Consider the following 15,061-nt stretch of genomic DNA (forward strand, 5'->3'; position numbering starts at 1 on the left):
GCTTCTGGTGCTGAGCTACAGGGATTGTTTTTGGAAACCCCAGTGCAGAAGAGCAAGAGGGGCTCAATTTTCGGCAGGAGAAATTCCAGATAAGTGTAGAACCCAGCAAGGGTTGCAAATGGGAAGGGTTCCTACTACGGCTCCATAAATCTGCCAGTGTTGAGTGTTCCTCTTCCCTCCGGTGAGCTCTCCTTTGCTGCGGTTGAAAGCTCTGGTTGTACTCTGAACTCCTTTTACATGATATGTCATCCTTTTATAGAATATACACCACGCTAAACGTTTGCAAAGCATCCTGCACTTCAGGCCTACTGTATTTGGCAAAACTGATGCCTATTTTGTTTCGAGCTGCAGTCATCAATACTTTGGAGTTTTCTGTGTGATCTTGATGAGGTGGGGTGGTGGTGGAGGTGGAGGAAGCAGGTATGAAATTGATGTTTTCGTAACACTGTCTCTCATATAATTTATGATTTTCAGTTTTATACATTTCAATAATTCTGCAATCATTTTAACATTTCAGAACTTGGCTTCCTTCCCCGTCTTTCTGCGGTTCCTTAAATTTATTTTTAATATTTTCTGTGTATCCGGATTAACTTAATTTGCTCATTTATTAATCTACTTTAAATATATACTCTTATAAAACTGCAGGTTATTACAATAATCCTGCCAATGCTCTTACCTGTTTACAGCTTGTTTGGTAAATATTCAATCAACCATTTCCATTCTTTTATAAAAAGTTGGTTATCTTGATTTCTTATTTTTCCTTGAAGTTTTGCCATTTCTGCATATTCCATAAGCTTTTGTATCCATTCTTCTTTTCCTAATACTGCCTACTCTGGCTGGCAACAGTTCCCCAAGGTCTTAGGCTGAGAGAGGCTTTTCACATCACATGCTGCCTACTCTTTTTATTAAAATAAGTAAATGCTGGAGCTGATGAGGTCTGAATGTGAGCAAGGCATGTTCTCTAGCTTCACATCATTGTGCTGGGGAGTAGATTGTGTAGATTTGTGTTGCACTTGAACAAGTGACCCAGGTTCAAGCATCTGAGCGCACGGAGTTGTCTGCTGCCCTGGGCTGTGGGTCGGTCAGTTTCTTTTCTGACATAGATCTCTGACATAATGGGCGAACGGCCCCTGAGAACCGAAAAGCAAGACGAATGCAGGGGAAGAAGAATTGATTTCATGTCAGCATGGCTGCCTTTTCACTTACCTATTTTTACCAAAGTAATTACACCCGATTCGCTACGTGTGATAGCATCTCTGGGTACCGTCTCCGCTTTTGTTTTGCTCCACATCTTGCACTTGCTTGCATGTGACCCTGCCAGGGCCTGTCTGTGAATCTCCTGCGTCTTTCATTTGAAGCACACTAGCGAGCGCTAGGTGGACGCCAGAGATTGGTCAGCAGCAATTCACCCTGCTGTAACATGGTGGAGGGGGTTATTACTGTATTTTTCGCTCTATAGGATGCACCGGACCATAGGAGGGGGGAAACGGGGGGGGGGATTCTCCCCCTCTCTGTTCAGCGCCCCTTCAGCGAAGCGGCAGGAGAAACGGAGCCCCTTCCATTTCTCCTCCCGCTTCACTGAAGGGGCGCTGCGCAGAGAGGGAAAACTGTGCAGCGCCTCTCCAGCAAAGCGAAGCCTGGAGAGCAAGAGGGATCGGTGTGCACCGACCCCTCTCGCTCTCCAGGCTTCAGGCGGCTATCCACAAGCCTTTGGAGCACAGCGGGAACTCCTGCTGCGCTCCGAAGGATTGCGGATAGCTGCCTGAAGCCCACGGAGCACAGCGCGAACTCCCGCTGCACTCCAGGGGCTTCAGGCGGCTTCAGCAAAAGCAACGCAAAGCCTCTGGAGCACGGGGGGAGCTCTCCCTCTGCGCTTCGGAGGCTTCGCGTTGCTATCACTGAAGCCAAGGAGCCCGCATTTGCTCCATAGGACGCACACACATTTCCCCTTAATTTTTTTGGGGGGGAAAGTGTGTCCTATAGAGCGAAAAATACAGTATTTAACTTATCGCTTGCCTTTTGCCCTAAGATGCAGGGGTGGTTTACAACAATTTAAACCACCCAGTTCACAGTTTAAATCAGAGGTTGGCAAATTAAAGCCTGCGGGCCGGATGTGGCCCGCCGGGCTCGTTAATCCGGCCCACGAACCTTGCAGACCCTGCCGCCCGCTAGGTCAGTCCCCGTGCTAAACCGGCGCGGAGCCTGACTTCTGTGGCACGGCTTCTGATGGGCTGCTGAAGAGAAGGTAGCTGCTGCGAGAGTAGCGGTGGTGGGCGTTCCTTTCAGGAGGGGGGGGTGCTTTGGGGAGAGGGTGGGTCTGGCCCCCTGCAAGGTCTGAGGGACAGTGGACCGTCGCCCTCCTGAAAAAGTTGCTGACCCCTGGTTTAAATCAACCAGCAATCACCAAAATAGGATGCGTGTTAAAAAGACCCAATTCCCACATTGTTTGAAGCGGACCTCCATTGTTTGCTGGAGGCCCAGTACAGTGATCTATTGGGTATATAAGAGGTGAGCCGATTTTCCATGGTCCCAAGCAGTCTAGGACTTTGGCCGTTCCAGCCGCAGCTCTCCTGTGGATTCGGCTTGCGGCAGTTTCAGCTGTTCCACTTCTTCCCGGGCAGTTTCCACCCAGCCATATCAAGGGTGGCAAACCAGGTCCTAAGGAGCTTCACTTTCACTGGGACCTTGCGGTGGCGTCAGGGAAGGAGCCCTCGCAGGAAAAGCTCTCGCGCCACTGTGGTAACATCTAAAGGGCACTTTTGTTACGAAACGCTTCCAGGCAAGGAAGATGGATGTGATGTGTAGTAAAAAGACAGCAGCGAATTAGTCATCGCGGCAGTGCATTTGCCTTTCCTTCTTTAAAAAAGAAGCAGCCAAAAGAACCGCCCCCCAAATCCACAGTCAAGAACCTTCGCATGAGAAGCCAAGTGCGCATTTCTTCCTTTGACTTGGCCGTGTCCTCATTAGAATTCTGTGTGCCGTTGCTGGTTCTATAAATAACACTCAAAAGAGACGTTTGATTGCCAGAATCCTGTACACCCCACAGCCTGCTCAGTGGCATGGGCTTTACATACTATTAGCGAATCGCTGGCATCTCCGGCATTAACTGCAACCATTTTTAATTAACCTGATTTAGTAGCAGAATTGCAACGCTGATGAAAATGAGAGGTTGGAACAAATAGTTATTTATTCCAGCACAGTGGTAATGACTGTTGAAATAGATGATTCTAATTAACTTCAAGGAGGAGCTTCATAAATTTATAAAGGGCAGGCAAAGATCCCAGACACGTCCCATAGCTACTCAGGATGCCCATGGAGTTGGGTAGAAGAGGGGTCACATCCTGCAAGCACCTCTGTGGGGCGGGTGATTGCTTTCCTAGTCATCCAGTGGCTGCATTTTAATAGGACTTGGGGTTTGTCTACTCACCTGAAAAGTGCATTGGTTATCAGGCAAGAAAAACTCTTGGCGGACTGGGCATCGTCTGTCCCCCTGCAATACACCCCTTTTGCTGCTTCCACCTTTTATGGGAGCAGAGCCAGGAGCCAGCATTGGGACTGAAAACATCTAGCTCAGCAAACTTTTTCAGCAGGGGGCCGGTCCACTGTCCCTCAGACCTTGTGGGGGCCGGACTATTTTTTTTGAGGGGGGGGGGAGGAATGAACGAATTCCTATGCCCCACAAATAACCCAGAGATGCATTTTAAATAAAAGGGCACATTCTGCTCATGTAAAAACACGCTGATTGCCAGACCGGCCGTGGGCCAGATTAAGAAGGCAATTGGGCCGGATCCGGCCCCCTTGCCTTATTAGTTTGCCTATCCAAGTGGGGGGGCTGGTGATGGGGGGCTGTTCTGGCAGCAGGAAGAAGAGTTCCTTGTAACTGCTTATTCTCTCCCCCCCCCCCTCAGCCTCCAACATCCTTTGCCTCTTAGGACTTTACCAGCAGCAGCAGCAGCAGCAGCAGCAGTAATAATAATAATAATAATAATAATAATAATAATAATAATTTATTATTTGTACCCCGCCTATCTGCCTGGGCTTCCCCAGCCACTCTGGGCGGCTCCCAACAAGGATTAAAAATATATCAATGGTTGGGGTATGTAGTAAACTGGGGCAGGGACCCTGAAGAACACCGCCCCCCCCCCCCAGCATGTTGAATACTATCAGCGGCACCTGGTTTTCTGGATTGCTTCTGGCCAAAACAAATTATATGTAAAGTGTATTATTGTTGTTTTCCTGTATCTGTTGGTGTTTTTTAAATCATGGTAAAGGGACCCCTGACTTTTTGGGGGGTGGGTGGGAATCATGGTGAGGACCATGGTGTGTGTCTGTTTGTGAGGGGGGTAGAGAGGGAAGAAATGGGATAGTTAAAACTTTCCCCCTCTGCTCAGTGCTAATGAAAATCTCCTTTTCACAGCTGCTATTTCTCCCTAGGAGAAAACTTCACCAAACATTTTGATTTTGTTATCATGGACCACTTTTGAGAACTGTTAGGGTTGAAAAGATGTATACAGGTGTCATAATTTTTTCAAAAAAATCCTCATTCTTTGCACATGGAATATTTTAGAAATCAGGGGTAATTGTCAGGTAAGGGGCTATTTGCATGTCTTTATGTTTACTTGCCTTTTGCAGAAATTAAGGAGGTGGTCAGAATCTGAGTCCCTGGCTAGTTCTCCTGCTGACCTGCCATCCTTTTATTGCTTTTCATCACTGCATTCTCTCTCTCTTTGCACAGATATTTGCTGTTTGACTTTCCCCCAGCTAAAGTACCTCATCTCTCTTCTCAGGTTATCCTGCTGGATATCCCACGGCTGCCCCCACCTACAACCCAAATATGTACCCGACCACCAGCCCAGGCTATGCCCCAGGTAAACGGAGATTTCTATTTTTCTGTTAGCCACATTTGGCGGTATGCACTTCCTTGTCTGTAAGCCACATGTTGCGGCTCTTGTGTCTGTGTGTTTTTCATCAGATCTTTCATTCTCTCAGCACCATTAACAGACCTGCCATTATCAACATGTCTTTTTTTAACAAAATGTCAGGTGCTTTCTCAGTAAGAACTGCATGCACTGCGTAGCTTAACCAAATATACATGGCAATCCTGCCTGGTTTCTTTGATCGCTGGTTGTCTGTACAGTCAAACCTCGGGTTACAGATGCTTCAGGTTGCGCGTTTTCGGGTTGCACACTTCGCCGAACCCGGAAGTACCAGAATGGATTACTTCCGGGTTTTGGCGCATGCGCAGAAGCGCTAAATCTCACTTTGCGCATGCGCAGAAGTGCCGAATTGCGACCTGCGCAAGCGCAGAAACGGTGCTGCGGGTTATGAACATGCCTCCTGCATGGATCACGTTCGCAACCCGAGCGTCTCCTGTATTCTGAAAATGGACAGCAAAAATGTACAAATGCAATTGAGAAGTGTCATAATTTGGTGGTAGTTCAGTGTAGACCGCTAGATGGACCAATGGTGTGGGTCAGTACAAGGCAGCTGCCTTAGTTCCATGATATAGCTTCCATTGAAGCAGTATGTGGGGGGTCTACCCCCCAAAAAAAAGAGTCTAAGAAAGGGTAAAGATTGGGAACCACTGATACTAAGCTTTAAATTACAGAAGTCCAGAAATATGTTGTTGCCTGCATTATTCTTGCACATTCCATCATTCCTACAAGTGGCAAGACCTTACTGATAACTCAGGTGAACTGAATTACCGTATTTTTTGCTCTATAAGACTCACTTTTTCCCTCCTAAAAAGTAAGGGGAAATGTGTGTGCGTCTTATGGGGCGAATGCAGAATGCGCAGCTATCCCAGGATCCAGAACAGCAAGAGGGATTGCTGCTTTCGCTGCGCAGCGATCCCTCTTGCTGTTCTGGCTTTTGAGATTCAGAATATTTTTTTTCTTGTTTTCCTCCTCCAAAAACTAAGTGCGTCTTGTGGTCTGGTGCATCTTATAGAGCGAAAAATACGGTACTCAAAATGGATTCTGATTTGAAGCTATATATAGTAACAATATTTTTTTAAAAAAACTTCATTTGGCTCATTTGCATATGAGAACTTTCTAAAAGGTGAGCGCCTTTCCTCCTACAAAGGTGCGTTTTAAAAGGGAGATTTTAACCTATATTTTCCTATATTTCTGTGCTTGCTGGAAAGAGATGCAAAGCAGGTTTAAGCAATTCATACAATATTGATCAAACAAACTTAACGTGAGCCTGACTGTCAGGAAATCTTGTACTAACCTTTTAGCCCAGGGGCCCAAAATGTGTGTGTCAGGAACTTTGCAGGCAGAAGGAATGTTTGATAAAATTGCTTATATTTTAATAAAAGATGGGTAAAGAATCCTTCCACCTCCAGCAGCTCCTTTAATTAAAACCTAATAATGTATCTGTTCCTCTTTAGGTTTCTTGCTTTCTGTGGAGGGTTTTTTTTTGGGGGGGGAGGGGGTATCTGCTTTGCGATTTCCATATAAGTGTACATTTAATTTCCACAGGGGCCAGTTCCTCCTAGATCCATTTCTATTAATAATAGAGCAGATGATAATGCAGGTCATCCATTATATCAGCTCCCACCCAGAAGAGATGTTTGCTAAACTCCAACCACAAAATTGGCTGTGATTGGCTTGAGGTTTCCTTCTCTCTCCATTGCATGTGCTCCCCCCTATTTGATACTGCATCAATAATAATAATACAGTGGTGCCTCGCAAGACAAAAAGAATCCGTTCCGTGAGTCTCTTCGTCTAGCGGTTTTTTTGTCTTGCGAAGCAACCCCATTAGCGGATTAGCGCTATTAGTGGTTTAGCGGCTATTAGCAGCTATTAAAGGCTTAAGGGATTAGCAGATTAGCTGCTAAAAGGCTATTAGCAGCTTAGTGCCTTAGAAAAAGGGGGTGGGGAGCGAAAAAAAATTGCAGCAACTCGCAAGACATTTTCGTCTTGCGAAGCAAGCCCATAGGAAATTCGTTTTGCGAAGCACCTCCAAAACGGAAAACCCTTTCGTCTAGCGGGTTTTCCGTCTTGCGAGGCATTCGTCTTGCGGGGCACCACTGCACTGTATTATAATCAATTTTTATTCATACCCCACCCTTCCTGTTTTAGGGCGGCTAACAGCAAATATAAATCATTGATTAAAATGTGACTTAAAAACAGCATAAAATGCAACATAAAATGCAGCATCATATCAATAAAATTCTAAATTCAGGGCTCATGGGGGGGGGGACACACTCCAGTCAGTAGACATCAAATGATCACTAACTGGCCAAGTTGGTCCTACTAGGGCCAGCAAGGAGACCAGGGAAGAATTTAAATGTGGGGTCCCAGAAGGGTTTCTTCATAGAAGAGGAAAGTGGGAAAGGGAATAGAGAATCAGGCTAATTCAAATTGAAGGCCAGGTGGAATAGCTCTGTCTTACAGGCCCTGGGGAAGGAAATCAAGTCCTGCAGGGCCCTAGTCTCGTGGGACAGAGCATTCCACCAGGTCGGAGCCATCACTGAAAAGGCCCTGGCCCTGGTGGAGGATAGTCTGACTTCCTTAGGGCCCGGGACCTTTAAGCCGTTATTACTCACGGACCTTAGGGTCCTCTGTGGGACATACCAGGAGAGGCAGTCCTGTAGATACGAGGGCCCTAAGCCACAAAGGGCTTTAAAGGTCAAGACCAGCACCTTGAACTTGACCCTGTACTCCAGCGGGAGCCAGTTCAGATAGAGCACTGGGTGAATATGCTCCCATGGCAGGGACCCCGTAAGGAGCCTCGCCACAGCATTCTGCACCTGCTGGAGTTTCTGGGACAGTTTCAAGGGCAGCCCCACATAGAGTGAGTTACAGTAGTCAAGCCTGGAGGTGACTGTCCCATGGATCACTGTGGCCAGGTCGGGGCGGGAAAGGGAAGGGACCAACTGATCCCAACTGATGATGGTTTTGAAGGGACGCAGGTGGCGCTGTGGGTTAAACCACAGAGCCCAGGACTTGCCGATCAGAAGGTCTGCGGTTCGAATCCCTGCGACGGGGTGAGCTCCCGTTGCTCGGTCCCTGCTCCTGCCAACCTAGCAGTTCGAAAGCACGTCAAAGTGCAAGTAGATAAATAGGTACCGCTCCAGCGGAAGGTAAACGGCGTTTCCGTGTGCAGCTCTGGTTCGCCAGAAGCGGCTTATTCATGCTGGCCACATGACCCGGAAGCTGTACGCCGGCTCCCTCGGCCAGTAAAGCGAGATGAGCGCTGCAACCCCAGAGTCGGTCACGACTGGACCTAATGGTCAGGGGTCCCTTTACCTTTTTTTTTTACTTTCAATGGCACTGAGACTTTTGGCTTGCTGCTGCCCTTCCTCAGGTAAGAGCAGGACCAGCACAAGCCAAGTAGCCTCCATAGTGCTTACAGGAGCATCTTCCAGGCTCGTTGGCTTCCTGCATTTCTGATACAGTCTTCAGTCTTTCTGATACAGTTTTTTTCTTTCTACCAGCGTTGTAAGATTTTTCTTTTCTTTTGAGACAGGCACTTGGGGCCAGGATTTAGCTTTTAATTGGGGGTGAGGATTTGTGACATGCTATGCTTAGCGTGATGTTTATATATTTGTATTGCGCCCGAAGCCCTAAGGAAGGAATATACCCAAAGTTGAAATAAATTGGCTCATTTGAACTTTTGTCAACTCGTTCCTTAGGGCTTGGGGAGGAACATGCTTGTCTAGAGTTAACTCATTAAAAATACCTTTGCTTAGTCCTGGTTTGACTCCCCGGTGAGCAGTTCCATCTGTGATGGATGTGGAGCTTCCACAATTGAGTGCGATTTACCTGAAATTGGTGGTTTACTAGAATCTCGAAGGCCCCTTGATACTTCTTTAGAGGCATTCGTTAACTTTATTTATTAATTGATTGCGTTTATATCCCTCCAAGGAGCTCAAGATGGCATACATGGTCCTGCCTCCTCAATTAATCCCCTCAACAACCCTGTTAGGTAGGGTAGGCTGAGAGGCAGCGACTGGTCCGAGGTCATCCAGCTAGCTTCATGGCCAAGTGGCAATTTGAACCCTGGTCTCTCCCAGCTCCAAATCTGGCACTCTAACCCAGCGGTTCTCAACATGTGGGTCCCCAGATGCTGTTGGACTACAACTCCCATCATCCCTAGCTAGCAAGGCCAGAGCTCAGGGATGATGGGAGTTGTAGGCTAACAACATCTGGGGACCCACAGGTTGAGATCCACTGCTCTAACCACTACACTACATTGACTCTGATTTTACTGAATTTATATATATATATATATATATATATATATATATATATATATATATATATCTGTCCCATAACACAAGATCTCTGGGAAGCACCTGAGCCTCTAGACCAGGAGTGGGAAACCTGTGGCTCTCCTGATGATGTTGAAGTGTGGTTCCTTGATGCCATACCATGCTAGCTGGGGCTGATGGGAGTGTGTGATGGTGTTTGCCGGTTCCACCAGTATTTCTTGCTAAAACTGGGCTGCCAGTTGTCTTGTGGCTATTCGCCTCCACCTTTCAAACCAGCCATTAGCTCAACTGCTGTGATGTCCTGGAATGTTACTTCTTGCGGCTAAGAGGAAATTATGAGAAACGACGGCAGTGGAAGAGCAGTTTGTCTGGAGAAAATCTTCACCTGGGGTTTAGGGGGATGGCGTTGCAGGTTTTGGACAGACAAAGGAGCTTTGAATATGGGGGAACTATAGTGAGGTGGGGGGAAATGGTATTTGAGTGTGGGTGGCTGAATTTCATATATTGATTTTTAACTAGCCAGCCAAATCTTTGACTGCAGGTCTCTAGCGGTGTATATCTATATTCCATTCTCCTTGCTGTGTATAAACAAAGGCAGTTGCCTCAACACAGGACTATTTAAAGAAAGCCATGCATGAAATAACTTCTTCCCCAACTGTTCTACATTTCAGACTTTTTGCTCTATTGGATTTCAGCTAAGTAGTATTTTATCGGTGTCTCGAGCTTGTTCAGTTTTGGCAAGCGAGTCACTCAAAGGTCAGGCAGGACTTTATTTCGTTGAAGGAGCCGTTGTGATGCTGAGATACTCAACGCCTTTGCAAGAGATCCAGCTGCCATTTTGCCAGCCTGGCCCATGTGTTATGCCCTGCATCGGGAATACTGGGATTGGGGAACTCACTCCAGAGTCTGTGTGGCTACTGGGGAGAAGTTGGGAATGGATGAGTGGAGGCATCGAAAATGAGTCGGTGGGCTAGGCATAGAAGTGAATCAGGATTTGGGGGGCGGGGAGGGAATCAAAAGAGAAGGACTGTTGAATGGGAGATGTTACGAGGCAATGATGTGTGTGGCTTCAAGCAGTCTTCCCCCAACCCTGACAGTCTCCAATTCCCACAAGCCCCAGACAGCATGGTCAACACTCAGAGATGATGGGAGTTGTAATCCAAAAGAACCAGGAGTAGGGCATCACATTGAAGAAGGTTGACCAAGAGCAGGGATGGGTAACCTGTGGCCCACCAGGTGTTTATTTATTTGTTAAATTTATCCAAGATCTCAGGGCAGTTCACAGAATACAATACAAAATAAACATGTTGTTGGACTACAACTCCCATCATCCCTAGCCACTCTGATAGGAGCTGGAATCTGGCAGCATCCGGAGGGCCACAGGTCCCATCATCCCTGGCTAAGGGGACAAGGGGTTGGCCAGAGAGGAGGGACTGTTTAGGAGAGAATAATTTGGCCACTGTGGTGAGCCCTGCAAAGTGAGGGTGGAGATGTTACCTTCTCGCCTGAAGTTACTGTAAAGGCCAGTGGGAGTGAGGGTATTCTTCCTCAGAGGGAGACCCTTCGCACTTAGCTTTGTGGCAAATTTCAGGGGCACCGTGGTGGAGAGAGGCTCTTGCTGGGGAGCCTCACTCTGCCAGGAACCTGCTTCACAGCAAGATCTGTTAATGCGGCCCATTCTATCAAAAGGGGCTATTTTCTCCTGCATGTCTGAATGTGCAGTCATGGCAGTTAGCTGCTGGAAAGTGCTAGGAATTCAGACAAGTAAGTAAATGAAACTCGGCCACTTTCTGCTCTGCTATACTCTGCGGCTGCATTTCCTATACTCTTAATGTTTCCCTTCCCTGCTTGATGCAAACTGCTAAAGGTAAAGGTACCCCTGACCAGTAGGTCCAGTCGTGGCCGACTCTGGGGTTGCGGCGCTCATCTCGCTTTATTGGCCGAGGGAGCTAGCATTCAGCTTCCCAGTCATGTGGCCAGCATGACTAAGCCGCTTCTGGCAAACCAGAGCAGCGCACGGAAACGCTGTTTACCTTCCCGCTGGAGCAGTACCTATTTATCTACTTGCACTTTTTGGGGTGCTTTCGAACTGCTAGGTTGGCAGGAGCAGGGACCGAGCAACGGGAGCTCACCCCGTCGCAGGGATTCGAACCACCGTCCTTCTGATCAGCAAGCCCTAGGCTCTGTGGTTTAACCCATAGCACCACCCTTGCAATGCGAACTACTACCTTCCCGTAAAAGAAGCATCTTCTCTGGACCTTCTCCAGGTATCCCCCACCTTCTGAAATCAGGTGGTCAGGGATAGGGCCTTCCCTCTGGTGGCCCCTTCCCATTTGTGAAATACCCTCCCTGGAGAGCCTATGAGATTCACTTTAATGACAGAGTGCGAGGTTGAAATATCTTTTTTAAAAATGTGCTGAGCACTTGATGCATCATTTTATTACTACTCTTCTCAGTTTCAAGGTAGGATTTAACGGGTGGGGCAGAATTTTATTTTTGATGTTTCATTCATTTTCATTCTTTGCAAGCCATGCAAAGAAACCCCACAAAGCTGGAAGGAAATAGAAAAAGTAGAATGAAATGCAATAAATATTTCGGATGACTGCTGTTCACCAAGGGCAGCTTCACACGTGCACGTTTGTTGCCCGATTGCTGCAAAAGCAAGCGATAACTTCCATTTGCAAACGGGCAATCCCAGTAGATATACGTAGGAGACGCATAGGATTTACACGTCGCCTCAGATGCCATCCTTTCCAGCGGGCTCAGCTGAGCAGCCAGTCATGAAATGATGGGCATGCAAACTGCATGATCAAACCACAGTCCTGAAGCAAAAGCTCAAGGTTTTGCCCCTCGCGTTCTTCAGTGTATGGGAGGTCATTTTGCCGCGGAGGATAGCTGGCTGAAAACAAGGCTGGGAGGGCATTGGAGTCTTTGCTTTGTGCATGAAAGGACAGCACAGCCAGTCAGAAAATTGAAAACAAAACACGCACACACCCTAGTGGATGAATACACCAGTGCTTGAATTGCACTCCAGGGAAGCCTACAGCCAAGGAGAAGATTGTATGCAATGGCAACAAAAAGGTGGCATTTGCACAAGCAACATCCTGACCACAATCACAATACTGATGGATGTGCTTTCAGCGAGAAGGGTTGCATTTCCCAGACACCCTGTGCTGGGAAATTATACCCCTCCATTGGCATATCGCTCAGGAGCAGCATCTGAGCTATGTTCACGTTCACTGCAAAACACTAACGTTTCAGAAAGGCGCTCAGTTATTAGCCTTTTTACAAGATTCTCAGAAGCCAGAGCCATACCTTTCCCCCACTATATTTTCCCCTCCATCTGTGTGCAAGCACAGCCTTGAGAAGAGCTCAAAAAGCTTTGCCGACAATAGAGATCAAACCTGTGAAAAGCCAGCTTTCGCTTACGTCTGCCTCAGTGAACGAAGGAGCGCTCCCTTCCACGTCTCGTGAGCCCATGAGCTGCCCGCCTTGTCTCTAACCTCCTGTTTCTCGCACCCCTGTTGCATCTCCCCACCGGCACAAAACTGCCCATAGTGAAAAGCCGAGACCATTAGCGAATCCACTACTGTTGGGGAACACACCAGGGTGGGAGGAGGTATGTAGAAATAAGTAGGGCATTTTTCCAGAATCGCACTGTCCATTACGGCTTCAAAGGGGACGGACGTGACATCGTTCAAAGTAGCAGTTTAGAAAGATAGGAGAATAGAGGCAATGAGAAGGATCAGGGGGCGTTGCTGAACATCGCTTTACGGGTGCTGCTTGGTTGTTTCTGTAAAATGGCTACCGTATTTTTCACTCTATAAGACGCACTTTCCCCCTCCTAAAAAGTAAGGGGGAATGTGTGTGCGTCTTATGGAGCGAATGCAGGCGGGAGGCTCTGCTCAGCGCTCCCTTTAAAGAGCCGTGTGGAGCTTGTGTGCGGCTCTTGGGGGCTTTTCCCTGAGGAGGGAGAAGGGTTGGCACATACTCTGCACGCTCTTTAAAGGGAGCGCGCCTGTTGGGGGAGCTTTAGCCCCTCCCATAAGCCTCTCTCATAAGCCAGGACAGCCAGCGGGATCGCTGCACTGCCTCTCCCGGGCAAGGGGAGTCTTCATCCCGCTGCCCGGGAGAGGCTGCGTGCAGTTATCCCATAAGCCAAGACAGCCTGGCTTCTGGGATTCAGATTTTTTTTCTTGTTTTTCTCTTCCAAAAACTAGGTATGTCTTATGGTCTGGTGCGTCTTATAGAGCGAAAAATATGGTGCTTCGCTGTTGCGTTATTCACCCATTTCTGACCATGACATTGATAAATATTCTTATGAAGTTTCCTTTTGCAAAATCATACCATTGGCCCATCTATGCTTCAAGCCAGAAGTGGACCACACTTTTCCCCACTGTTGGTGAGGGGTGGGGACACACATAGTAGAAGGGGCCAGGCTGGAGTCAAAAGTGGATGAGGCATCGCTTTTTCTTTCTGCCCCCTCCGTCTCCTCTTCCTCCTCTCTTTCTGCTCTCCTTCCTCCCTTCTGCTACCACCTTCCCCCCATTGCCCCACCCCTTGCCACCATTGTGAGATTGGGGCAAGGGCGGCCTGTATACGTTGTAAACAAAAATCTACCCTTTTCCCTTATGGGGTATCCAAGAGCCCCTATAGAGTCCTTACATAGGTTCCCTATTGGTAGGAGAAAATAACAGAGGCCAACCAGAGAATATTGAGAAGCAAAGCAGCTAGTAAGCTTGATCTTTATTGATCTGCTGCAACAGGGTCCTCACTCACCACACACAGGAGGGAGGAGGAACCCAGAACAATGGTGCGCAAGGCCTTATATAGACTTTTGAAATTGCCCACCCTGGAGCCCAAGACCACCTCCAAAAACATCATACATACATCACAGAAGGGTTGTAGCTCAAGACCACCACCCCTAGATACATTATACCTACATCACAGAAAGGGCGGTCTACAGCAGAAATCTGAGTGCTTTGTTTACCTCCTGTCTGCCAGGTTACCTGTTTAATGGTCACTTGATTGGATTGCCTGGGGAGCCTGGCCAGTCTTGTGTAATGATAAATACTTAGTTCCTGAGTCAGGTCACAGGCTCACACCCTATTCATATCTTAAATGTGCCCTTAAGACAGGATTTGTGAAGGAAAAGACAATGGGGAGTCCTTTCCATTTTCCTTTGACCTTGCAGAGAAAACATTTGGTCAGTTTGGGAATCAAAAATGGCTTCAGGTCGGTCTTCCTGTGCTGATCTATGTACGTGCTTGGTTGGTACACTTATGAACATTTAACATATATCTAAGACCTCGAAATTCCTATCACATATATCCCGGGGACCACAGGTTGCTCACCTGTGCATTCAGCGGAGATGCCAGCACCCAAAACTGGCACCATCATGTCGTAGGCCTTGCTGCTTCTCCTTCTCCGTGTTCCCAGTGGCTGCAGGAGAGGCGATGGACGGGCCCCCTCCGTGTCAGGATAGGAATTTTCGTGATGGATAGAAGCGGAGAAAAAGAGAGCGAGAGAAGTGGGGGACTGGAAGTGCGGAGGAGAAGAATAGCATGAAGGTGGGCGAGGAAGTAACTCACCTGCCCAACCACCTCTTCCTTTTCTCAGTGTCCACTTTTGCAAAATATTCTGTATCTCCCTCCTCCCACCACAGGCAATTAGGCAGTTTGAGCCAGCAAAAAAACCCCTGCGTCCCAGTTTCAGATCCCCACTTCCTAGACAGCCCGAAATCAGCCACAACCTTTAATCGATGCCCCAGGCAACTGCTTATAACAATCACCTGCTGTGTAAGATAAAATAATTTCGAACCAATCTCTCAGAACAGGTTCG

The 15,061-nt window shown here is 47.7% G+C and overlaps 1 protein-coding gene across 5 annotated transcripts in view; it reads left to right on the forward strand.

Moving 5' to 3' along the window:
* Positions 1-15,061, forward strand: part of FAM168A (family with sequence similarity 168 member A) — a 173,893-nt gene that overhangs the window by 133,342 nt on the left and 25,490 nt on the right. For all 5 annotated transcript variants that reach the window (XM_083436845.1, XM_083436846.1, XM_083436848.1 and 2 more), the window contains exon 4: positions 4,788-4,868. In XM_083436845.1, the coding sequence (XP_083292971.1) occupies positions 4,788-4,868 (81 nt within the window). The remainder of the gene's footprint in view (positions 1-4,787; positions 4,869-15,061) is intronic.

This window comes from Podarcis tiliguerta, assembly GCF_965153285.1.
Source record: "Podarcis tiliguerta genome assembly, chromosome: 4".
Classification (NCBI taxonomy): Eukaryota; Metazoa; Chordata; class Lepidosauria; order Squamata; family Lacertidae; genus Podarcis; species Podarcis tiliguerta.